Source organism: Macaca mulatta, chromosome 2 (genome assembly GCF_049350105.2).
Source record: "Macaca mulatta isolate MMU2019108-1 chromosome 2, T2T-MMU8v2.0, whole genome shotgun sequence".
Classification (NCBI taxonomy): domain Eukaryota; kingdom Metazoa; phylum Chordata; class Mammalia; order Primates; family Cercopithecidae; genus Macaca; species Macaca mulatta.
Window position 1 is genome coordinate 110,989,364 of NC_133407.1, and position 25,729 is coordinate 111,015,092.

At 41.4% G+C, this 25,729-nt stretch overlaps 1 protein-coding gene and 3 long non-coding RNA genes across 6 annotated transcripts in view; 1 reads left to right on the top strand and 3 right to left on the bottom strand.

Moving 5' to 3' along the window:
* The window catches only part of SMARCC1 (SWI/SNF related, matrix associated, actin dependent regulator of chromatin subfamily c member 1), a 197,754-nt gene that overhangs the window by 37,498 nt on the left and 134,527 nt on the right, over positions 1 to 25,729 (bottom strand). For all 3 annotated transcript variants that reach the window (XM_028844071.2, XM_015131071.3, XM_077992467.1), the window contains 4 exons: positions 19,020 to 19,075; positions 16,070 to 16,184; positions 14,944 to 15,098; positions 1,400 to 1,534 (listed from right to left, as the gene is read on the bottom strand). In XM_028844071.2, the coding sequence (XP_028699904.2) occupies positions 1,400 to 1,534; positions 14,944 to 15,098; positions 16,070 to 16,184; positions 19,020 to 19,075 (461 nt within the window). The remainder of the gene's footprint in view (positions 1 to 1,399; positions 1,535 to 14,943; positions 15,099 to 16,069; positions 16,185 to 19,019; positions 19,076 to 25,729) is intronic.
* LOC144339147 (uncharacterized) lies at positions 4,726 to 7,850 on the top strand. Its single transcript, XR_013413869.1, has 2 exons — positions 4,726 to 5,889; positions 7,311 to 7,850. It is a non-coding gene; the product is annotated as an uncharacterized LOC144339147 (long non-coding RNA).
* Positions 5,744 to 12,714, bottom strand: LOC144339172 (uncharacterized). Its single transcript, XR_013413895.1, has 3 exons — positions 10,844 to 12,714; positions 8,510 to 8,654; positions 5,744 to 5,828 (listed from the first exon to the last, which is right to left on the bottom strand). It is a non-coding gene; the product is annotated as an uncharacterized LOC144339172 (long non-coding RNA).
* On the bottom strand, positions 23,628 to 25,357 carry LOC144339163 (uncharacterized). The gene is made up of 2 exons (XR_013413886.1): positions 25,074 to 25,357; positions 23,628 to 24,909 (listed from the first exon to the last, which is right to left on the bottom strand). It is a non-coding gene; the product is annotated as an uncharacterized LOC144339163 (long non-coding RNA).

Consider the following 25,729-nt stretch of genomic DNA (forward strand, 5'->3'; position numbering starts at 1 on the left):
ACATTATGAAATACTACACAGCCATTAAAAAAAAAGAATGAAATTATGTCCCTTGCACCACCATAGATTCAGCTGGAGGCCATTATTCTAAGTGAATTAACCCAGAAACAAAAAATGGCACATATTCTCAGTTGTTTTTTTTTTTTTTTTAATTTTTTGAGACGGAGTCTCACTCCGTGGCCCGGGCTGGAGTGCAGTGGCCGGATCTCAGCTCACTGCAAGCTCCGCCTCCTGGGTTTATGCCATTCTCCTGCCTCAGTCTCCCGAGTAGCTGGGACTACAGGCACCCGCCACCTCGCCCGGCTAGTTTTTTGTATTTTTCAGTAGAGACGGGGTTTCACCGTGTTAGCCAGGATGGTCTCGATCTCCTGACCTCGTGATCCGCCCGTCTCGGCCTCCCAAAGTGCTGGGATTACAGGCTTGAGCCACCGTGCCCGGCCATATTCTCAGTTTTATGTAGGTGCTAAACACTGGGCATATACAGACATAAAGATGGAAACAATAGACAATGGTGACTCCAAAAGGGGAAGAGGAGAAAAGGGTGAAAGACCGAAAAGCTACATATTGGGTACTATGTTAACTATTTGGGTGACAGCTTCAATAGAAGCCTAAACCTAAGCATCATACAATATATCCATGTAACAAACCCACACAAGTACCTCTGAATCTGAAATAAAAATTAAAACTTAAAAAAAAAAAAAAAAAGAAAAAAAGAAAAAATTCCTGAATCAGAAAATGGAGTTATGGGCCGGGCGCGGTGGCTCAAGCCTGTAATCCCAGCACTTTGGGAGGCCGAGACGGGTGGATCACAAGGTCAGGAGATCGAGACCATCCTGGCTAACACGGTGAAACCCCGTCTCTACTAAGAAATACAAAAAACTAGCCGGGCGAGGTGGCGGCGCCTGTAGTCCCAGCTACTCGGGAGGCTGAGGCCGGAGAATGGCGTGAACCTGGGAGGCGGAGCTTGCAGTGAGCTGAGATCGGGCCACTGCACTCCAGCCTGGGCTACAGAGCGAGACTCCGTCTCAAAAAAAAAAAAAAAAAAAAAAAGAAAATGGAGTTATACAGTTTCTACTTTATTGGTAACAAGTAGGTAATGAAATAAAACTCTAAGTTTTGTAGAAGGAAGAATTTAATATCATCATGTATCTTCACAGCCAACATGTACAAGAAGCTGAGATTTAGAGAATTAGCTTTAGAAAGTTAACAGAGTACCTTTTACTTAACATCACTGGCTAATAATCCTTTTGAAATGGCAAATCAAACATAGGAAAAAGGACAGAAGTTAGCCATGGAGACCAAGAGAACAGGCTACCATTTATTTTACCTAACTTGTGTTTTGTGAAAAGTGACCAAGGTTTAATCATGAAAAAGCCACTATAAAATTCCAAATACTTACAGCTTCTTTCTCTCTGTCCATGATAGTTTCCAGCTCTTCAAAATGTCGAAGTTTGATCTCTAGTTTCTTCATTTGTGTCTCAACCAACAGAGCTACCAGGGACTTGATCTTTCTTTCTTCCACTGCAGCCAGGTGCTAAGGGTAAAGATCATTCAAGCTATTTAGGTAAACATTTGCTTAAAGAACATTAAGAAAATGCTGACAATATGCAAAGTGGAGATTATATAATTTACAATGGTACCCTATATGTCTCCTTTGTACGTTTCTACTAAACATTTATTTCAATCTAAAATAACGTCTCTGAATTTCTGGTCCTTAAACAGATAAACCAACCCTTAAAAGATTAAAGGAAATGCCTCATGTGGTAAACTACTACCTTCAAAAGGCCTATCAAGAAGGAGAGGGCAAACTAGGACCCTGATGGGCCAAAGATGAGGACAGGAGGTACTTTGCCACCTACCATCCCATCCTGGCACTCGGTCTGTCCCCTCACTATCCTTTCCTCCCTAAGACTTTTCCACGGGTGGGCAGGCAGGCAGGCAGGCAGTGATCTCCTCAGCACCTGACACTCTTACAAAAGCCTCTCCCTTCTCTTTGGTGAGCAGACCTCACGTGTGGAAACAAAAGGGAAAACAATATTTCACCTGTAATTCCAGGTCCAGATCCATAGCTGGAAAAATAAATACAGTACTAAACAGAAAGGTACTCTGGAAGACTACCACTCCTTTCCGCAAGACCGATGGTGACTCCTACTCATGCTTCTTGCCAACTCAACAGCACAAAGAGGAAGATGCCACATTACTTGTATCTGCTTAAGACCCTAACTACTAGCCAGTAATCAATCCCACCCTCTACAGACTTCCAAGAACTTCCCCAACAAACTCCCAGCACCATTTTTCATTCACTTTTATTACGCCTGCTGAATTTACGTGTTTATCTTGCTTCTGCACAAGGCTTTTTTTAAAAAAAAAAAGCAGCAGCAGCAGCAGGGTCATTAAAAAAAAAAAAAAAAAACCTATGTTGCTCAGGCTGGCCTCCAACTCCTGGGCTGAAGTGATCCTTCTGCCTAAGCCTCCTGAGTAGCTGTGACATGCCACAGCTGTGCATGTCACAGTACGCATCTTCCCAAGGTCTTAAGAAACAGCATGAAGCGGCTACTTTACTGATCTCTTAATGATCTTAGGTTTCCTATAGAACCTAGGAGCAACCATGCAAGAGGAACTTAATATAGGCTTTTGGGAACTATGCTGAGACCTAACACTTAGACGAAAGCCTAGTTTTTTGTTCATCTACAGTTGAAAATAAAAACTGTAGTTTTACAGATATGGAGACCCATTTGCAGAAAGATTCAGAAATGTAGACAAGAGGTGAAAATGAGGTTTTATAGCTATTAATGATCATGTGTGCCACCCTAAACTACAATGAGCTACATCAATGACACCAAAACTTTAAACAATTATGTAACTCAAGCCATTATCACTGTACAATGTTATACAATTTATATTTTTGAACAAAAAAATTTATGTACATGATATAAACTGAAAAGTTACAAACAGGTATAAAATAAAAAGTAGGTCTCCTCACTTCTGTCAGCTATACATCAATAACTCTTCCTTTGAAGATAATAATGTTATCAATTTCTGGTCTTTTTATGAGAATGTGACTCCTAGAACTCAGCTGGTTTGAAAGAAAATGTTTGTTTGTTTGTTTGTTTGTTTTTGAGATTTATGCAGGAACAGGGGGGGAGGGTGGTAGGTGGAAAGGGGGTCCTCAAGTGTTATTCATAAAATAATACGAAAATAGGGTCTTCAAGTATTATTCAATAAAATAATATGAAAATATTTCCTTTTAAAACTGCAGGTCACTGGTCAGCCGTGGTGGTTCACGCCTGCAACATCAGCACTTTGGGAAGCCTAGGTGGGCAGATCACATGAGATCAGGAGTTGGAGACCAGCCTGGCCAACATAGCAAAAACCCTGTCTCTACTAAAAATAAAAAAAATTAGGCCGGGCGCGGTGGCTCAAGCCTGTAATCCCAGCACTTTGGGAGGCCGAGACGGGCGGATCACGAGGTCAGGAGATCGAGACCATCCTGGCCGACACGGTGAAACCCCGTCTCTACTAAAAAATACAGAAAACTAGCCGGGCGAGGTGGCGGGCGCCTGTAGTCCCAGCTACTCGGGAGGCTGAGGCAGGAGAATGGCGTGAACCCGGGAGGCGGAGCTTGCAGTGAGCTGAGATCCGGCCACTGCACTCCAGCCTGGGCGGCAGAGCGAGACTCCGTCTCAAAAAAAAAAAAAAAAAAAAAAAAATTAGCTGGGCGTGGTGGTGCACATCTGTAATCCCAGTTACTTGGGAAGCTGAGGCATAAGAATCGCTTAAAGCCAGAAGACAGAGGTTGCAGTGAGCTGAGATCCCTCCACTGCACTCCAGCCTGGTGGCAGAGCAAGACTCCATCTCAAAAAAAAAAAAAAAAAAAAAAAAAAAAAAAAAAAAGCGGGTGGGCAGCAAGTATCAAAAAAATTAAAAAGATCCATAGCAAGAAACATTACTGAAGTTTTAAGAACACAAGACATAGACAATCCTACAAGCTTTTGGAAAGGCACCGTCCCAAAAAAACAGGTTACCCCAAAAATTGGACTGTATCAGACTTCTTAAGAGTAATATCAGATGTTGAAAATAATGGTAAAATGCCTTTCAACTCAGAGCTAATGAATTTCAAACTAGAATTTCCTGTACAGCAACCTGTAACAGTGTGAATATAGAACAGACATTCCTGAAATCAAGGACTAAAAAGTTCACTTCCTACACATGCTACTGAGGTATGTGTTCTAGCTCAAGTAATGTAATATCAGAAAAAGGTAAAAAGACCTTAGATTCAAAAGTCACAGACCCAACCTAAGAAAGAAACTCTGAGTTTATAGGGCAAGCAATGATTCAAAAATAAACTGAGGCTGGGCACAGAAGCTCATGCCTATGCCTATAATCCAAGCACTTTGAGAAGGTGGATGGATCACAGAAGGCCAGGAGTTCAAAACCAGCCTGGCCAACATAGTAAAACCCTGTCTGTACTAAAAATACAAAACAAAACAAAACAAAAAAAACCATTAGCTGGATGTAGTGGCACACACTTGTAATCACAGGAGGCGGAGGCTGTGGTGAGCCAAGACCGCGCCACAGCACTCCAGCCTAGGCGACAGAGCAAGACACTTTCTCAGAAAATAAAATAAATTGAGACAAATGAAACAAGACTGGTAAGAACTTGATAACCAAAGCTAGATAATGTGTACACAGAGACTCATTTTACTACTTTGTCTACTTCTGTATATATTCTTTTTTTTTAATTTCTTTTTCTTTCTTTTTTTTAAAGACAGAATCTGGGCAGGTGCTATGGCTCATGCCTCTAATCCCAGCACTTCAGGAAGCCGAGGTGGGTGGATCACTCGAGGCTAGGAGTTTGATACCAACTTGGCCAACATGGCAAAATCCCTTCTTTATTTTTATTTTATTTTTACAATTTAAAAAAAGAAAGGAAAAAAGGAAAAAAGACCAGCCTCCCAAGTAGCTAGGACTACAGGCGCACACCACCACACCCAGCTAACTTGTATTTTTGGTAGAAACAGGGTTTTGCCAGGTTGCCCAGGCTAGTCTCAAACTCCTGAGCTCAAATGATCTGCCTGTCTCGGCCTCCCCAAGTGCTGGGATTACCGGCATGAACCACCGTGCCCAGTCTACTTCTATATATATTTTAATACTTTCATAATAAAAGTTTAAAGGTGGGTTGGGGTAGGTCAACAAATGGAGCTGGGAAAACTGAATATCCAATACAAAAGAATGAATTTAGACTCCTATCTCACATCACTCACAAAAATTGACTTAGTGGATCACAGATCTAAATATAAAAGTATACAATAAAAAATTCTTAGAAGAAAAAACAAAGTATATCTAAATGATCTTAGGTTAAGCCAAAGATTTCGAGACATGTAAAGAGCACAAACAATAAAAGAGAAAATTAGGTTGGACCTCATCAAATTAAAAACATTTGTATCACCAAGAAGTTCACTGAAAACACGCCAGTTGCAGTTGCCCACATCTGTAATTCCAGTGTTTTGGAAGGCTGAGGCAGGAGAATCGCTTGAGACCAGGAGTTTGAGACCAGGGCAACATGAGACCCCGTTCTACAAAAAAATAAAAAAAATTAGCCAGGAATGGTGGCACATTCCTATAGTCCCAGCTACTCAGGAGGCTGAGGAGGAAGGATCATGTGAGTCTGCGAGTTTGAGGCTGTAGTGAGCTGTGATCTTGCCACAGCATTTCCAGCCTAAGTGACAGAGCGAGCCCCGTCTTTTTTTTTTTTTTTTTTTTTCAGACAGAGTCTAGCTTTGTCGCCCAGGCTGGAGTGCAGTAGCGTAATCTCGACTCACTATAACCTCCACCTTCCAGGTTCCAGTGACACTCCTGCCGCAGTCTCCCGAATAGCTGGGATTACAGGCGCCCACCACCAAGCCCAGCTAATTTTTGTATTTTTAGTAGAGACATGATCTGCCTGCCTCAGCCTCCCAAAGTGATGCTCCCAAAGGGATGGGATTACAGGCGTGAGCCACTGTGCCTGGCGAAACCCCATCTTGAAAAAAAAAAGAAAAGAAAGAAAGAAAAAGAAAAAAGAGACTAGTAAATGGCAGAGCTGGAACCAAAAATTTAAATTCCAAACCCAAAGGCCCATGAATTATTTTCCAGTGCATCTTTGGAATAACTGATACTTCAGTGGATACTTTCCTGGGTAATTCTTAGAAGGGACTTGTGGTAGATTAAAGATAGCCACAAGTTCACTGGCCTTTATTTCATTAAGAGGCAGATCAAGACAGGCTCTCTGCCTTGCCCAATAAAAATTAGTGGTAGCCTTTTCTAAGCCCAGGCCTTACAATCCTGGAAACTTTCATGTCCTGTTCTTGGAATGTTCTCTCTGGGAGTCTCAAGTTGCCATGTACAAAGTATGATCACCCTGCTGGAAACACCACAAAGAGAAATTCTGAGACTACATGGAGCGGAAAAAAACCTCAGTTACCCCTGCCAAGGACTAGGATTCTAATGAAGCCGTCTCAGACCTACATAAACCTACCTATGAAGTTAAGACTGCTAAATGACTCAACTGATACATGAAGCAGAACTGCCCAGCTGTTCGGTGTTAAAATTTAACAAAATTATGAGATTTAATAAATTGTTATGTTTTAAACTACTCAATTTTGCTATTGTAAAATAATTTGGTTATCTGGAAATGGGGAGCTTTTGTAACAGAAACCTAAAATGCTCCTCTTTGGCTTTGGGACCACATAGTGGGTGTAAGCTGAAAGGGCTTTAAGAAAACCATCAGTAGGTATATAAAGAGAGGAAAACAGTATTGAAGGTTGAAGAAGTAGATCTTTATTATCTAGTAGCACAACTTTTGGAAACACCATCATCTCTAGTCATATGGAAATAGAAAGGGTAATTAATACACTTGAGGATATGGTTGGGGCATTTCCAGGCAGAATGGAAAAATTCTTTTTCTATTTTATTGTAAGCAGGTAGAAGAACATGGAAGTAAAGAAAAACTATTGGCCGGGCGCGGTGGCTCACGCCTGTAATCCCAGCACTTTGGGAGGCCAAGATGGGTGGATCACGAGGTCAGGAGATCAAGACCATCCTGGCTAACACGGTGAAACCCTGTCTCTACTAAAAAATACAAAAAACTAGCCGGGCGAGGTGGCGGGCGCCTATAGTCCCAGCTACTCGGGAGGCTGAGTCAGGAGAATGGCCTGAACCCGGGAGGCAGAGCTTGCAGTGAGCTGAGATCCAGCCACCGCACTCCAGCCTGGGTGACAGAGCAAGACTCCGTCTCAAAAAAAAAAAAAAAAAAACTATTAGGTTTTCAGGCAGAATTTAGAGGAAATATGAAAAAGCAGGGTTTGAATAAAACATTATTTCTCATGTCTGGTTCCTTCCAGCAGAGTCTGAAGCTAAGAAATGGCTTTGGGAGAAAGATCCAATCCAGAGCACTACCAGCAAAGGATGACCTGAAGGTAAATAGCTCAAGGTGCAGCTATAAAGCTTTTTGAATGGTATTTATAGTAGGACTTCTAAGAGTCTTGAGTATATGACTTAGACCTTTCTACTAGACATGAGGGCCTCTAAGCATCTTTTAGACGTTTTTTTGAGACAGGGTCTCACTGTCGCCCAGGATAAAGTGCACCGGTGAAATCACAGCTCGCAGTAACCTCAAACTCCTCGGCTCAAGAGATCCTCCTGCCTCAGCCTCCCGAGTAGGTAGGATTATAGGCATTACACGACCATGCATGGCCAACTTTTAAAAACTTTATTTGTAGAGACAGGGTCTCTCTCTGTTGCCCAGGTTGGTCTCTAACTCCTGGCCTCAAGCAATCCTCCTGCCTCAGCTTCCCAAAGTGCTGGGCTTATGGTGTGAGCCACTGTGCTGGGTCTAAACATCTTTACAGCATGTCTCCTCTATATATATATTCTTTTATTGAGCTTCTTAGGTCTGGAAGTTAAAGTTTTCATCAAATTTGGAAAGTTTTCACACAGCCAATATTTATTTTTATTCTGCCTACATCACTCTTTCCTTTCTTTCTGAACTCCCATGTTTGGACACTTGACTTTTCCCACAATTTCCTAACCAAGCTCTTTATGATCTTTCAGGAATAACTGCCTCTGCTTTTGTTTTCTGCCTAGTTCATATCACTGTGCTGAAATATTTGTTTTTAACTACTGTCCCTAGTTTTAAACTAGTTTTCTGTGTCACCTCTACGAGTTTACCTCTCAATTTCTTTGTATCATCATTACTGAAGTTACAAATCTAAGATCCCTCCAACTAGACAAAAAGGGATCCAAAAATTAAGGGCTTTGTTCTCATAACATCTTAACTAAGACTAGGCAAAAATTGAGGGCTTTGTTCTCATAACATCTTAACTAAGACTAGGGCAAAAAGGGAACTATATAGGCAAGAAAATATAGGTGTGGCTTTTGTCTAATGGGAATTACTTTTTTTTTTTTTGAGACAGAGTCTCACTCTGTCCCCAGGCTGGAATGCAGTGGCGTGATCTCAGACCACTGAAACCTCCGCCTCCCAGGTTCAAGTGATTCTCATGCCTCAGCCTCCCAAGTAGCTGGGACTATAGGCACGTGTCACTACGACTGGCTTAATTTTTGTATTTTTAGTAGACATGGGGTTTCACCATGTTAGCCAGGCTGGTCTTGAACTCCTGACATCCCTCAAATGATCTGCCCACCTCAGCCTCCCAAAGTGGGGATTACATTTTAAACACAGAATTCCCACAAAGTTCTTAAAAAGGTATAATACCTTGAACTGAAGTAGAAAGAATATAAACTGGGCCTAAAAGTAGAATGCAGGCCAAGAAGCAAAACTCTGCTAATTTTTTAATGGAAAAGGAAAAAGACTCAGAAGAAAAAACTGAAAAAACTGAAAGCCCAGAGGGTCGAGTCAAACTGTGTGGAGAACAATTCTGCGAGTAGGACTGGGCCCTGATGAAGGAACTGGAAATGTGTGCCTGGCTAGATTTCAAATTTGCCATGAAGTATGACTGTTTTATGTCTTCAATTCAAACCCTCCTTGAACGGAGTGCAGTTAACCTTGATGTGTCTCACCCCTGTTATACCAGTGCAGAAAATCTTCAAATTACAGTATCAGCATTCAAGAAGCTGTAAATAGGTAAATAGGAATCACTCCTAAAGAGCCTCATCTGTACGTGGACCTGATTTACATAAGACTTCCAACCTCAGCTTGATATGATAATGAGATAAAGTCATGAGAGATCTATTTTTCAGTGGGGGAAAGGTATACAATTTATGATAAGAGAGCAGACTGTGGTGGGTTAAGGTGGCACATCTTCTACCTTGTCCCCTTACCTTGAATTTGGACAGAACATTTCACCAGTAGAGTAGGGCAGAAATTATGCTGTGTCAGTTTGGGGCTCCAAGTCATAAGCCACTGGCAGATCCTCCTCCTTGCTGCTTGTGACATTCTTCTCTCAAAGTTCTAAGCTTTGTAAAAAGTCCAACTACTCCTGGAGACTACCTTACACCTGCTTCTTAGGAAGGATGTATAGAGAGTGATGGTAGCCATCTCAGCCTAGGCATAGGCATATAAATGAAGTTGTCTCTGGCCCTCTCTAACAGCCCAGCCATGAGGTAGTACTGAGTGACTCTGGTCAATGCGACATGGAGCACATTTTGCCAGCTAAGCCTGCCCAAGTTCCTCACTGCAGTATCATGACAGATAATAAAATGACTGAGGTTTTAAACGACTAACTTCAAGGGTAGTTACATAGTTTACATAGCAATAAATAACTGAAACAGGAATATAGCGGATGCTCAGATCATGGATTCTTGAAAGGTCTGGCAACAGTGATGACCAGGGTGTTTCAGGGAGAAGCTACAGGGAGAGGCCCAACCCTTCACATATTGGCTTTACAGACCTAAGAAGAATGATGAGGTCTGGGATGGTGCCACAGAAGATACACGGCAGCAGTCCCCAACCTTTTTGGCAGCAGGGACAGGTTTCATGGAAAAGGGTGAAAGACAATTTTTCTACGGGGCAGGGTGGGGGTGGCGGGTGGTTTCAGGACGAAACTTTTACACTTCAGATCATCAGGCATTAGATTCTCACATGAAGCACACAACCTAGATCCCTCACATGCACAGTTCACAAAAGGGTTTGCACTCCTATGAGAATCTAATGCCACCACTGATCTGACAGGAGGCAAAACTCAGCATTAATGCTTGCTATCACTCGCTCTGACACTCACCTCCCACTGTGTGGCCTAGTTCCTAACAAGCCACTGGGGTTGGGGATCCCTAATACATGGAACATAGAAGAAACAACCTGAGATAAGTGATTAATGAGAAGTAATAATCCAGCTAGAATAGGGTTGAGGCAAATTTTGCATTACAAAGCATGAATTCCAACAAGTAGAACAGAAATTACTTTCTATGTAGTCATACAAAAATGAAACTGAACAGGACTAACTGTAGGCAAAATGATCAAATGGGCTATTTTTTCCTTCTGTCTCTTCTCAATAGGATTATTAAGGTATGGTAACAATGATCAACATGCTTAGTGTAAATCAATTTCAATCAACCCTTGTCTGTTAAAGCCTTGTGACTAAAATATATAATGACAATTTTCACACCTCCAGAAAGAATTTCATGCTGGAAGCAGTGGCTGACACCGGTAATCCCAGCACATTGGGAGGCTGAGGTGGGAGGATTGCTTGGCACCAGGAGTTTAAGACCAGCCTGGGCAACATAGGGAGACCCTGCCTCTACAAAAAAATTTAAAATTAGCTGAGTGTGGTGGCACATGTCTGTGGAACCAGCTACTCGAGAGGCTGAGGTGAAAGGATCTCATTTGAGCCCAGGACATGAAGGCTACAGCGAGCCGTGATCACATCACCACATTCTAGCATGGGCGACAGAGCAAGACCCTGACAAAGCAAGCAAGCAAGCGAGTGAGAGAAAGAAAAAGAGAGAGAGGGAGAGAGAAAGAAGAAAGCAAGAATGAATGAGAGAAAGAGAGGAGAGAGAGAACGAAAAGAATGAGAAATTGCAGAAACAATGCATCAAGTTATGAGACGTTTCTGAGGGGTAAGAAAGAGTCTTCCCGTTGTCCCAGAGCTAATATCCAATTACCATGTTGCCACGAATACAAACCTACTTACGCCATTTTGGAAAACGTGGACATGGGGTGGTTTGTAGAATAAATCCAAAGGAAGTATCTGTGGTTTTAAGAAAATGTGATCTCTGCTTTCTTGGAAGAACTGAACCTACTATTGCTGACAAAAAGAGAACATGCTCTAATATGGTGGATTTACAGTTTATTCTGGCAATAGTTCTGGGGCCTTCCTTCTCCTCTAAGCCTAAAGACCCAGATGGTAAGGATCCAAAGCATCCAAACAATGGTACTTCTGCTTACACCCACACATCACTCCTTTAGTTGAGACAATTCACAGCCTGTCAGCAGGTGCAGTGAAAAAATGGACATGCTCTTGAAGAACCTTTCAGGGGGCAATAATAGAAGCCATAAAGCATGCCACCTCATCTATTTAGGAGATAGATCTAGAATCTCTAATTATCACTCCACGTCTGTATGACAAAAGATTCTTACGGAAAACTTTTAATAACAAAGCTGTTTACAGACACAGAAGAAGAAAATGAGAATAAGAGAAACTTGGACTGGCTACATAAGTTAATATTAATTATAGTAATTTCAGTGGAATCCTTACCCCCCTAAGTACCATGTAGTATGAAAATGATTATGTGTGCTATCAAATTTATCAGATCCAGCTGTAAGTGGCACTGAAAGGTTCACATGTGCCAAGTCGTGCAGCATGAGCATTTGTACACTTTCGTAACTCAGAGGGAAACCTAGGTGTTTTGAGTATGAAGATACGAGCTCCTAGTAAATAGAAGAGTGAATGATGATGAGGGAGTGAAAATTCAGTGACCTGGAGAGAAATTCTTCTTTGGACACCTTTTAAATTTTGTATGGAATAGTGAAGAGGCAGGCCAAATGATCCATAAAAGTAGTTTCTCTGCAGTGAAGGAGTCAGGCCATTGTAAGATAATCAGTAGTGCATACCAGGCAAATCTTTTGTGCCCAAAGTTGCTCATATTAACAGCTATGAGGCCAGAGGAAAACATCATGAAGCATTTGTGAAACTTTTAAAAAAATTCTTTTTTGTAGAGATAGAGTCTCACTATGCTGCACAGGCTGGTTCTGAACTCCTGAGCAAAAGTGATCCTCCTGCCTTGGCCTCCTAAAGTGCTGCAATTACATGTGTGAGCCACTGCACCCAGCCTCGTGAAACTTTTAAAAGGTAATCTACCATTTCAGTTCTTCCTATGGCAACATATACTGAAGCACAGCAGAGTGATAACAAGAGGAGACATTGGCCAGGTGAGGTGGCTCACACCTATAATCTTGACACATTGAGAGGTCAAGGTGGGCAAATCTCTTGAGCCCAAGAGCTCCAGACCAGCCTGGGTAACATGGCAAAACCCAGTCTCTACAAAAAAAAATTTTAAAAAGAGAAGAAATAATAGAAAGAAAAAACCATGCTCTGTAAGAAAAGAATGTCCGAAAAAGCTTAGATAGAGATAAAAGAATAAATTCTGTTTGGCAGAGCTACAAGAAACAGTTCAAGAAGGACAGGTATGAAATGAGAGTTGAGAATTAAGTAGGGTCCTGATTATAGAAAAATCCTAAGTTCTCTACTAAAGAGTTTGAAATTGTAACCTGAGAGAGATAGGGAGGTTACTGAAGAAAGCAACATGCTCCTATTTGCATTTTTAAAGATTTCTGTGAATAATGTAGGATTCCATTTATATGAAGTGGAAAAAAAAAAAAGGATAAACTAATCTACAGTGTAATGAGACAGACTAGTGATTACTCTCCAGGGAACGCAAAGTAACTGGAATAAGAGGAAGCTTCTGGAGAGGCTGGTATGTTGTTTATTAAAATGGATGCTTGTGACATGGGTGGGCTCAGTTTGTCAAAAATTCACAAAGGTGTAGGCTTAAGTATGTCCATTTATTTGAATGTGAGTTATACTTAAGAACAAGTTAAAAAGCAAAAAGATTACACTGGCTGCAGGTTAGAGAATGGGACTGAGAAGACAGGCAAAAGATTAAGAGATGCTGACCTGAGTGGGCAGTTGAACATTAGCCAGTGATCTAAAGCACCATGAAGGATTTGCTGGCTGAATAGCTATGGAAAATGAAGGAACCAAGAATAAAAAATGAGCTGAGGTTGCAGGTTTGAAGACTGAGGAAGGGCACAAAGGAGAAAGCCCTCTCCACCTCTAGCTCCTCATTTATAAGGTGAGAGTCTGGGCACAGTGTCTCACACTTGTAATATCAGTACTTTGGGAGGCTGAGGCAGATGAATCACCTGAGGTCAGGAGTTCGAGACCAGCCTGACCAATGTGGTAAAACCCTGTCTCTACTAAAAATACAAAAGTTAGCCGGGTATAGTGGTGGGCGCCTGTAATCCCAGCTACTTGGGAGGCTGAGACAGGAGAATCGCTTGAAAACCTAGGAGGTGAAGGTTGCAGTGAGCCAAGATCACACCACTGCACTCCAGCCTGGGGGGTAGAGTGAGACTCTATCTCCAAAAAAAAATAATAATAATAATAATAATCCTTAAGGTCTCTGAAACACCTAATGACAGTATTACAGTAAGAACTTAAACAGCTCAGAGACAAAGAGATGCCCAAACACTCCAGGGTAGCAGAAGACAGACTAAAAAAGATGTTTGCAATGAAAAAGCAAAACCAGACAAATGGTGAAAAAGAGTCAAGTTATATTAGTCGTCACTTAAGCAAGCATGTACCTTCCCAGAGGTGAGGGGGATGTAGGGGAGATAGAACAACTAAAATTAGCTCAAGAATCAGAAAGATCAGGAGATATCTTACTGATTCTTGAGCTAATTTTAGTTATTAGGAAGTATTAGCTAGTTTTAGTTATTAGGAAAAAGGCAGGTAGTATGAATTTGTAGGACTTCAAGTTAGTATAATAACGATGATCAGCCAGGTAACTGTCTGGGTTGACTGAGCATTTGCTGCGGCCTGTAAACACCTCCCTAACCTCCATTGTCTCTATGTTAGATGGGTGGTCATTCAAAACAGTAATCTTGTAGTTTGAATTGGTTCATCACATCAGATTAAACACTTACAGAAGTAGTTCACAGTAGATGAATGATCCAGGGAATTAAAGACTATGAAAAAGCATCTTAATAAGAGATCAAAAACAGTTCAAAATAAAATGATTAGCAATGTTCTAGTAATCACTGTTTCTTGAAATGTGGTATCCTATAATGGAAGGAAACTACTTCTGAAGTAGAATGAAGAATAGGGGAAAAGATTTTTCAAAACTTTACATATTCATGTTTAGAATTACTTAAAATGTTAAATTAACACAGAGAGGAAAATAACATTCTCATGTCTTCTTAAATATGCTCTGCAGCTAATACTATAAATAGAAAAAACCACCCCCAGAAAAGCTGGCAAATTCAAGAAGAAAAAGAGCTATTTTAGGGTCTCTCTCTCCTTTCAGTCTGTAAGATCAGGGTGAAGTATTTAGGCAAGGAAACGGGTTTTTGTCTTGAATATCATAAATATTTCAATCTGATAGAAATTATTGGAACAATAGTCCAAGATAAGTTCTGCAGGCAAATTAAAAACAAAATGATAATCAGTTCCTTAAAGAGACTTCAAAATTTGCCTTCATTCTCTGTAGTCTTTACAAGGCTAAATGATACAATGAATGGAATGAAAGTCACCCTTTAGACTGGATCTACTATTTCTATCGCCCTCCTCCTTCCTGTGGATTTCTTAACCTAGAAATGCCATTCAAGCAAATAGTCATCTTCTATTGGGAGCAAAGCTCTTTATACTAAATGTTCCCAATTAACTAAAAACAATACGACCATTCATGCCTTAAGAGAGCACTGGAAAAGGGCTGTCAGGGGCAAACCTTGGCTTTGGTAGCCGCTGAGGCAAGAGCAGCTGCTGCGGCTGTGGCAACATTTCCTTCGGAAATTTCATGTTCTACTTTCTTCTTCCCAGTATCACTTTCTCTTTCTTTACACGTATCAGTGAGTTCTTTGTTCTCTTCAGTCTCCTTTTCTTCTGAAAATATCAGAAAGCTTTATTACTAGTGTGCCCAGTCTCGAAAATCCATCTTTCTCCTCACCTCCACCACCGTAACAAACTAGGACTGATGTGACAAAGAGATGTCAATGCTTTTCTCATTTCTTTTTTTTTTTGAGACGGAGTCTCGCTCAGTTGCCCAGGCCGGAATGCAGTGTCGCGATCTCGGCTCGCTGCAAGCCTCCCGGGTTCACGCCATTCTCCTGCCTCAGCCTCCCAAGTAGCTGGGACTACAGGTGCCCGCCGTCACGCCCAGCTAATTTTTTGCATTTTTAGTATAGATGGGGTTTCACCGTGTTAGCCAGGATGGTCTCAATATCCTCAATACCCGCCTCGGCCTCCCAAAGTGCTGGGATTACAGGCGTGAGCCACCGCACCCGGCCAATGCTTTTTTCTTTTTAAGAGTTCTGTTGAGGCATTCCATGCATTTAGGTTTGCCTCTATTGGGGGACATGTTTTCTAAACAGTACACTTGTTTTCCTATCATTTTGCTAAGTTCTATGTGGAGGTCCCTTGGATATATATATAAAGGAAAATTCAGGGGAACTAAGTCTAAAACCAACATACTTGCCTATCAGTCAATGAAATGCCCTAGGAACTCTAGGGTCTGTAGGAAATCAGAAGCTGACAACAGACTACTTCTGTAAGCCTGACAGGCATGATGGGGTGTATCAGCAACTGACACAGAAAATAAAATGGCAAGTCTGTGAGGTGACTTCAATACTGCTGAATAACTTGTTGTTCTACATATTAAAAGCACAGAGAAAAAGTGTAGCCACCAGCATTAGTATTAGTACCTATGTGATAAATGAAACTCAATTACATACTTACTGTTACATTAAGAAACAAACCCAAAATAAAGGGGAAATATTTCTATATAAACCACCTTCATTTCTCCAGTGCCTTTTACAGTTTCACATAAGAATATATAAGGAGTTTCCTCAAATTACCTGATTTGGTATCCTCACTCACTTCACTATCCTGTTCCTTTTCACTATTTTTTTCATTTTCTCCATCTTGTGCTTTATCACCTTCATCTGTTTCATTTTCCACTTTGTTTTCTTCCTGAAAGGGATACAAAGCAAGAGGACAGGCAGTGAGCAAAAAAACCCCAGACCTTTTTACGAGTAATTATCTTAGACTAGCAAAAGGTTCCAATATTTTTGGCAAGAAGTAGACTAGATTCAAAAGTGACTTGTAGAGAACAGCTGGAAAAAAACTAATAAATTCTGAGCAATACTTTCTACCACTTCAACACTTGAGTGCTCACAAGATATTCCTCCGAAGCACAGAGTCACTGCCCTCTCTGCATACTCTGCTGTAAAGCAAGGTTTACAATGCCCAAAGGAAAGTGAAGGGAATGAACTGATATTATTTGTTGACTAAAAACAGGCCAGGCCGGGTGCAGTGGCTCACACCTATAATTCCAGCACTTTGGGAGGCTGAGGCGGGCGGATCCACCTGAGGTCAGTAGTTTGAGATCAGCTGGCCAACATGGTGAAACCCTGTCTCTACTAAAAATACAAAAAAGAAATTAGCCGAGCATGGTGATGGGAACCTGTCATCCCAGGTACTCGGGAGACTGAGGCAGGAGAATCCCTTGAATGCCCAGGAGGCAGAGGTTGCAGTGACCCAAGATCACGCCATTGCACTCCAGCCTAGGCAGCAAGAGTGAGACTCCATCTCAAAAACAACCACCACCAGCCGGGCGCGGTGGCTCACGCCTGTAATCCCAGTACTTTGGGAGGCTGAGACGGGCAGATCACGAGGTCAGGAAATCGAAACCATCCTGGCTAACACGGTGAAACCTCGTTGTATTAAAAAAACAAAAAAATTAGCCGGGCGTAGTGGTGGGCGCCTGTAGTCCCAGCTACTTGGGAGGCTGAGGCAGGAGAATGGTGTGAACCCGGGAGGGGGAGCTTGCAGTGAGCTGAGATCACACCACCGCACTCCAGCCTGAGGGACTGAGCAAGACTCCATTTCAAAAAGAAAAAAAAGGAAAAAGAAAAAGAAAAAAAACCCCACCACCACCACATACACGTGTGTGTGTGTGTGCGTGTACTTAATAATTACTGATTTAAAGAATTAAGAGCTTTTAAATTTCACACCATCAACAAAGAAGTTGAAATACTGCTGGAAAAGTTGACAAAGTCTTTTAATACAGCCATCTGCTAACAGTTTCAGGAAGAACCATGAGAGAACATCAGTGATCATGCTTTAGAAACTGAAAAAACTGCAACTGACTATCACTGACTTCATGAGGCTATATTGTTTGCTTAGAGGTAGGGTCCCCATACAGTGCCTAGGGTGGTTTCAAAGTCCTAGTGTCAAGTGATCCTCTAACCTTCCAAGTAGCTGGGACTACAAGTATGAGCCACCACACCCAGCTGAGATTATTATAGGAATTAAATGAAATAAACAATGTGAAGTACAAATATCATCTTTAGAATGCTGCAGGAACTATAATCAATTTCATTATTACCCTCACCCTCCCCTTGACTATATACAATTTTAGAATACCACATGTAATCAAGACCTTCAATCCTGGCTTATATATATTCACTCAAATAGTGACTGACTGCTCACTACGTGCAGTAAAAGCATTAGGAATACAAAGGCCCAGAGGCTGGGCGTGGTGGCTCATACCTATAATCCCAACACTTTGGGTAGCCAAGGAGGTGGATCACCTGAGGTCAGGAGTTTGAGACCAGCCTGGCCAACGTAGTGAAACCACGTCTCTACTAAAAATACAAAAATTAGCTGGATGTGGTGGTGCGTGGCTGTAATTCTAGCTACTTGGGAGGCTGAGGCAGGAGAATCACTTGAACTCAGAAAACGGAGGTTGCAGTGAGCCAAGGTTGCGCCATGGCATTCCAGCCTCGGTGACAGAGTGAGACTCTGTCTCCAAAAAAAAAAAAAAGGAATACAAAGGCCTACATCCTGACTTTTGTAACCTCCTGTTCTGCCACACCCATGATGCATTTACAGTCTCCTACAGAAGAGAGATTGAGCCACTAACACACTGGCTTTAGTGTCTCTCCTCCCCAACCAGTGTGAATCTTTGATTTTCTAACCTCTATTTCAATCTTTATATTTCTACCTACTCTTTAAAACCTACCTCAAATGTCATCTTCTCATTAATTATTTTCTAAAGATTCTTCAGCAGGCAGTTAGCCCTCATAGGAAATCACTTATTATTCTGTCATTCTCTTCTGGCACAAGTATAGGACTCAAACCTTACAATTCGATATTCACAAGAACCACAACTTTTTTTCTGTTGTTGCTGAGACGGAGTCTCACTCTGTTGCCCGGGCTGGAGTGCAGTGGCACGATCTCGGCTCACTGCAAGCTCCACCTCCCGGGTTCACACCATTCTCCTGCCTCAGCCTCCTGAGTAGCTGGGACTACAGGCGCCTACCACCACACCTGGCTAATTTTTTTGTATTTTTAGTAGAGATGGGGTCTCACCATGTTAGCCAGGATGGTCTCGAACTCTTGGCCTTGTGATCCGCCCACCTCAGCCTCCCAAAGTGCTGGGATTACAGGCGTGAGCCACTGAGCCTGGCCAAGAACAACTTTTGTATTCATATTCCCAACTTGTGTATTCATATTCCCTCTTCTTTTGTGGGAAATTTGTATTCCTTCTTCTTCTAATACAATGAAATTAGATGTTTAAAATATAAAAGAAGAGGATAGGGAGTGAATATACCTTCTCCCCAGTGAATAAATGAAAAATGTCCCATATTATATCTTGTGAGAACTATATCTTAAACCAGCGAAGTCCAAGTAGCAGATAGAATTACTTACAGTTCCCTAAGAGGGACTCAAAAACACCAAAAAAACAAACCATTATGCTCCAAAAGGCATGCTATCTGTGGTTTTACTGCTGTGAGACTTTACCTTTTCAGGCTGCTGACCATCAGGGTCGGCTTCCATTTTTTCCTCTTCAGCTCCTTCTACAAGTAAAAGAATAAAAACAAGTGCTCCAATGTGGAAAAAGGTAAAACTATTATACAACTGTAAGCATGTCTGAAATACAAATATACACAGTAATACATACGAATATAGCCATACAGTCAGGCACAAAACACACTATATGATAAAGTTCAAAAACACGTAAAAAGTAATCTATGGTGTCAGAACTCAGAACAGTGGCTAACAGGGGGAAGAGGTGAGTTATACAGAAAGCAGGTTCAGTGGGGAAATGGGAGGTCCTAGGGTGCTGGTACTTCTCTGTTTCTAGGTCTGGAATTTGTAGAAATGAACTAGGCTGTCTGCTTATGATTTTCGATTTTCTGTATGTATTAAAATATAAAGGCAAAATAAAAATAATTCATTATTATTTAACAGATGCTTGACAAGTATATATTTTGACTCAGGTACTGGGGGAAACACTGCTGACCCAGATATTCACTGAAATCTCAAGAGGATAACATTTTGGCTAAACAGGACACAAACCAACAAGTCCAGCACAGTATAACAGAGGCACGTATCAACAAATTACAAGAGAAAATTATTTCACATATGAGAAAATTATTAATTTTCTATAATTTTAGGAACCTAATAAACTAATGTCAAACTATATAAGCAGCCAGGCATGGTTGCTCATGCCTGTAATCCCAGCACTTTGGGAGGCTAAGGCGACTGGATCACGAGGTCAGGAGTTCGAGACCAGCCTGGCCAACTTGATGAAACCCTGTCTCTACTAAAAATACAAAAAAATTAGCCAGGTGCGGTGGTATGCACCTATAGCCCTAGCTACTCGGAGTCTGAGGCAGGAGAATTGTTTGAACCAAGGAGGCGGAGGTTGCAGTGAGCCGAGATTACAACACTGCGCTCCAGCCTAGGAGACAGAGCGAGACTAACAAACAAAAAAACAGACCAACCGGCCAGGCGCGGTGGCTCCAGCCTGTAATCCCAGCACTTTGGGAGGCCGAGACGGGCGGATCACGAGGTCAGGAGATCGAGACCATCCTGGCTAACACGGTGAAACCCCGTCTCTACTAAAAAATACAAAAAACTAGCCGGGCACGGTGGTGGGCGCCTGTAGTCCCAGCTACTCGGGAGGCTGAGGCAGGAGAATGGCGTGAACCCGGGAGGCGGAGCTTGCAGTGAGCCGAGATCCGGCCACTGCACTCCAGCCTGGGCGGCAGAGCGAGACTCCGTCTCAAAAAAAAAAAACAAAAAAAAAAACAAAAAAAAAACCAGACCAACCAACCGTATAAGCAAAAACTGAGAATGGCAGGGAAGAAACAAAGACAAACATCATCATAAAGGATTTGAACACACCTCTCAATAAGATATAGAGCAGATATGAACACAGAAAAACGGTACAAATGTACATATGCTGAATTCTACATCCACCAATTAGGCAATAATACACATTAATTTCAAGCTCACACAACATTTTAAACATAGTGATTACCAATTAGGTCACAAAGTTTTGAGTCCTCACAAATTTCAAATAACCACTATCATACAGATCAATTTATCCAACCACAATGCAAAGAAATCAGATACTTAAAATATAAAAATAAACTTCTCTATGCATGGAAACTCAATTGTGGGAAGTAAAAGTAGTTATTACAGAGAATGTAAAGTCTTAGGTTTAAATCAGAAAAGAAATAAAGGCTCAAAGTATATGAGCTCTATGTCCTTTATGATATAGCAGAAAAAGAAAACAATATAGAAGATAGGGAGGAAAAAAAAAACAGAAAAAAAATACACTATAGATTTAGAAAAATATACGAGAATTAATATTCCCAAATGTTGGTTCTTTGAAATGATTAATAAAAATGATAAATGTAACTGATCAAGAAAAGAGAGAGATGGCATAAACAAACTATATGAGGAATGGAAGAAAGATCATGACAGAACAAGGTCAAAAAGGAAGTGATAATATATTCTGAATAACTTTATTCCAACTAAAATTTAAAACTTAGATCAAATGGGAAAATTACTAAAAATTTATTTTTATCAAACTGATTCCAGAAGACAAAGAAGTCCTGAATTGTCTTTATATTAGTTAGAAAAACTGAAATAACTATAAAACTTAAAAATACACTAGTCCAGATGTTTTATACTGGGAAATTCTACCAAACTCTTAGGGAAAAGATGATTACAATCTTACATAATCTTTCCTAGAGTATAGAAAAAGAAGGAATTCCCCTACCTCAGTCTATGATACCAGTATAACTTTGATTCACAAATCAAATAGGGATAATGGGTAAGAAATATTAGAGGCTAGGCTAAATCTCATTTGTAATCACAAATGAAAAACTAAGCAAATTATATGAAAACAGAATAGAGCAATGTGTTAAAAAAGAAAACCTATACTAGACAGAGTAATATGAAGGATGACTTAATATTAGTACTCTACAAACCTATTTAATTAAATGCATGTAAAGTATCTGACAAAACTCAGTATTGTCCATTATAAGCTCCTGGAAAATTAAGGCTACAAAGAAGGTTCCTGATCTCCAAAAGGCTGTTCTCAAAAATCCTACAACAAATAACATTATTCACTGAAAGATGCCAACAGTATTCTCTATATAAAATTAAGAGCAAGATAAGAATACAAATATTATTATTTCCCTTCAATATTGTCATACAGGCCAAAGCCAACACAGTTAATTAAGAAAAAAATCTTAGGCTGGCCATAGTGGCTCATGCCTCTAATCCCAGCACTTTGGGAGGCCAAGGTGGGTGAATCACTTGAGTCAAGGAGTTTGAGACCAGCCTGGGCAACACTGTGAAACCCCGTGTCTACAAAATATACAAAAACTAGCCAGGCATGGTGATGAGCACCTGATCTCAACTACTCAGGAAGTTGAGGGAGGAGGATCGCCTGAGCCTAGGAGGTCAAGACTGAAGTGAGCTGAGACCTTGCCACTGCACTCCAGCCTGGACGACAGAGTAATACCCTGTTTCAAAGGAAAAAAGAAAGAAAAAAGGAAAGCTGAAAAGATATGCAGAGAGTAAAACTGTCTACATACAAAAATCTGCAGAAAACTTATTAGAAATAATGATAGGGTTTTGGAAGGGAGTGAGTTATAAAATTACCATATAAAACCAACTGCTACATTTTGATATGTTAACAAAAAAAAATCTAGATAAAGACACATGAAAAAATAAAACTTGAATGTTATCTTAAACAAGACACAAAAAGCACTTAGGATAAAAATGACAAACAACACTTTTAAAAAATTACTCTTATGTATATTTTTAAGAGAAACGGTCTCCCTCTGTAATGCAGGTTGAAGTGCAGTGGTGAGATCACAGCTCACTGCAGCCTCAAACTCCTGGGCTCAACTGATCCACCCACCTCAGCCTCTTCAGTAGCTGGGATTACAGGCGTGCACCACTGTGTCTGGCTAATTTTGTTTATTTTTTGATAGAGATGGTGGTTTCACTATAATGCACAGGCTAGTCTTAACTCATAGCCCTAAGCAATCCAACCACTTCTGCCTCTCAGAGTGCTGGGATTACAGATGTGAGCTATCGCATCCATCCCTGAAACATAGAACTATTAAAATCAACGACTTCTCTTCATTAAAAGACTCCAAAAGAAAGAAGAAAGAAGTAGCATGTAGTGTAGTAACTTGCAAAAGATTAGTACATAAGGCTGGGCGCGGTGGCTTAAGCCTGTAATCCCAGCACTTTGGGAGGCCGAGACGGGCGGATCAGAGGTCAGGAGATCGAGACCATCCTGGTGAACACGGTGAAACCCCGTCTCTACTAAAAAATACAAAAAACTAGCCGGGCGAGATGGTGGGCGCCTGTAATCCCAGTTACTTGGGAGGCTGAGGCAGGAGAATGGTGTAAAACCCCGGAGGTGGAGCTTGCAGTGAGCTGAGATCCAGCCACTGCACTCCAGCCCGGGCGACAGAGCGAGACTCCGTCTCAAAAAAAAAAAAAAAAGATTAGTACATAAGATCTATACAGAAAAAGACAAATACTCTACAAAAGTAAGGAAGTCAGGAAGAGTTGCTTTACAGGAGTACATATGACCAATAAATATAAGAAAAGATATTAGGTTTTGCCCAGTGCAGTGGCTCAGACCTGTAATCCCAACACTTTGGGAGGCCAAGGCAGGTGGATCACTTGAGGTCAGGAGTTCGAGACCAGCCTGGCCAACATGGTGAAACCCCGTCTCTACTAAAAGTACAAAAATTACTGGGTGTGGTAGCGCATGCTGGTAATACCAGCTACTCAGGAGGCTGAGGCAGGAGAATGGCTTGAACCCAGGAGGTAGAGGCTGCAGCGAACCAACATCGCGCCTCTGCACTCCAGCCTGGGCAACAGGGCGAGACTTTGTCTCAAAAAAAAGAGAGATACCTAATATAAGACCACGATGAAATGTCATTTTACACCTGCTAGATCAGCAGAGTCTAACACCAGAAAGGACTGGATCAAGTGTTGCTGCCTGAAATATAAAACAGCACATACACTTTGGAAAAAAAAACTGAAATTTCCAGCCCACGTATGGTGGCTCATGCCTATAATCCCAGCAATTTGGGAGGCAGAGGCAGGAGGATCACCTGAGTCCAGGAGTTTGAGACCACTCTAGGCAATGTAGTCAGACTCTGTCTCTATCAAAAAAGCAAACAAACAGACAAAAAGCAATTAGCCACGCATGATGGTACATGCCTGTAGTCCCAGCTACTCAGGAGGACTGCTGAGCCTGGGAAGTTGAGGCTGCAAAGAGCTATGATCACCCCACTGTACTTCAGTTTGGGTGGCAGAGCGAGACCCTGTCTGAAAGTAAGCAAACAAACAAAAAAATTGGAATTTCCTAAAATGTTGTTACTCATAGAACCAGTCCACAACAAAATAACGATTTGAGCAAGACGTGTTCAAAGTTCAATATTCAAGAACGTTCACTACTCTTCCTTCACTGACAAATTCATCTGATGAAAAAGTGACAAATGACATAGACAGCAAGCTTAGTGATGCAAGCTCCTTATCTTGGCGTGTCGGCTGGTCGATCAACCACACTTTGAGTAGCACCGCATCTAAGAGACATCCTGTGCATGTGCACTGTGAGGCATATACAAGACAGTACATGCATGTGTAACATAGAAACCACTGGATACAACCCAAACTGCTCATTCAATAACAGAATGGATAATTAAACTGGATTAGAATCACACAAGAGGATTTTACAGCAGTGAAAACAAACAGCTACATGCATAATGTAACCACATGAATAAATCTTAAAAACATAATATGGAGTGAACAACAACAAAAAATCAAGTTTCAGAAGTCTGACACGGTCACTTAGAGGTCCAAGAAAAAAATAAAGTCTGAATATACCATGTTTTATAAACTTTAAAAAAAAATTACATGTCACATAGTGCTTAAGTACATTTATGTTTGTGATAAAAGTTATTTTCACAGTACTTAATTCTAACTCAAAATTCAAGATGCTTAGTGCTGGGAAAGGGAAAGTGAGAGAAGATATGGGAGGAACAGACTGATTCAAATTACTGGTAATGTTCTAATACTTAGTTCAAATGAAATATATAACCTGCATTAAGACACATTGTAATATAATAATGAAGAGAGATGAACAAAAAACTAAACAACTAAATGCAGATGTGATTATAAAAAACCACAAAATGCAAGGCATGGGTGGCTCATGCCTATAATCCCAGCACTTTGGAAGGCTGATGTGGGAGGACTGCAGCCAGCAATTCAAGACCAGCCTAAGCAACAAAGCGAGACTCCATCTCTACAAAAAAATTAAAAATTAGCTGGGCATCGTGATACATACCTGTGGTCCTGGTTACTTGGGAGGCCGAGGAGAAAGGACTGCTTGAGCCCAGAAGTGCAAGGCTACAGTGAGCAATGATTGCCACTGCACTCCAGCCTGGGTGACACAGGGAGACCTTGTCTCTAAACAAATAAAAATTAAGGGCCGGGCACGGTGGCTCAAGCCTGTAATCCCAGCACTTTGGGAGGTCGAGACGGGCGGATCACGAGGTCAGGAAATCGAGACCATCCTGGCTAACACAGTGAAACCCCGTCTCTACTAAAAAATACAAAAAAAAAAAAAAAAAAAAAAAAAACGAGCCAGGCGAGGTGGCAGATGCCTGTAGTCCCAGCTACTTGGGAGGCTGAGGCAGGAGAATGGTGTAAACCTGGGAGGCGGAGCTTGCAGTGAGCTGAGATCTGGCCACTGCACTCCAGCCTGGGCGACAGAGTGAGACTCCGTCTCAAAAAAAAAAAAAAAAAAGGCTGGGCGCAGTGGCTCATGCCTGTAAAGCCCAGTACTTTCAGAGGCAGGGGTAGGACAGCTTGAGGTCAAGAGTTTGAGACCAGCCTGGTCAATATAGTAAAAGCCCATCTCCACACAGAAAAAAAAAAAGAAAAAAAAAAAAAATTAGCTGAGCACAGCAGCATATACCTGTAGTCCCAGGTACCTGGGAGGCTGAAGCAGGAGGATCACTTGGGCCTAGGTGTTTGAGGCTGCAATAAGCTATGACTATACCTCTGTGTACTTCCGCCTAGGTGACAGAACAAGACACTGTCTCAAAAGAAAAATTTTTTTTTGAAATGGAGTCTCGCTCTATCACCCAGGTGGGAGTGCAGTAACATGCTCTCAGCTT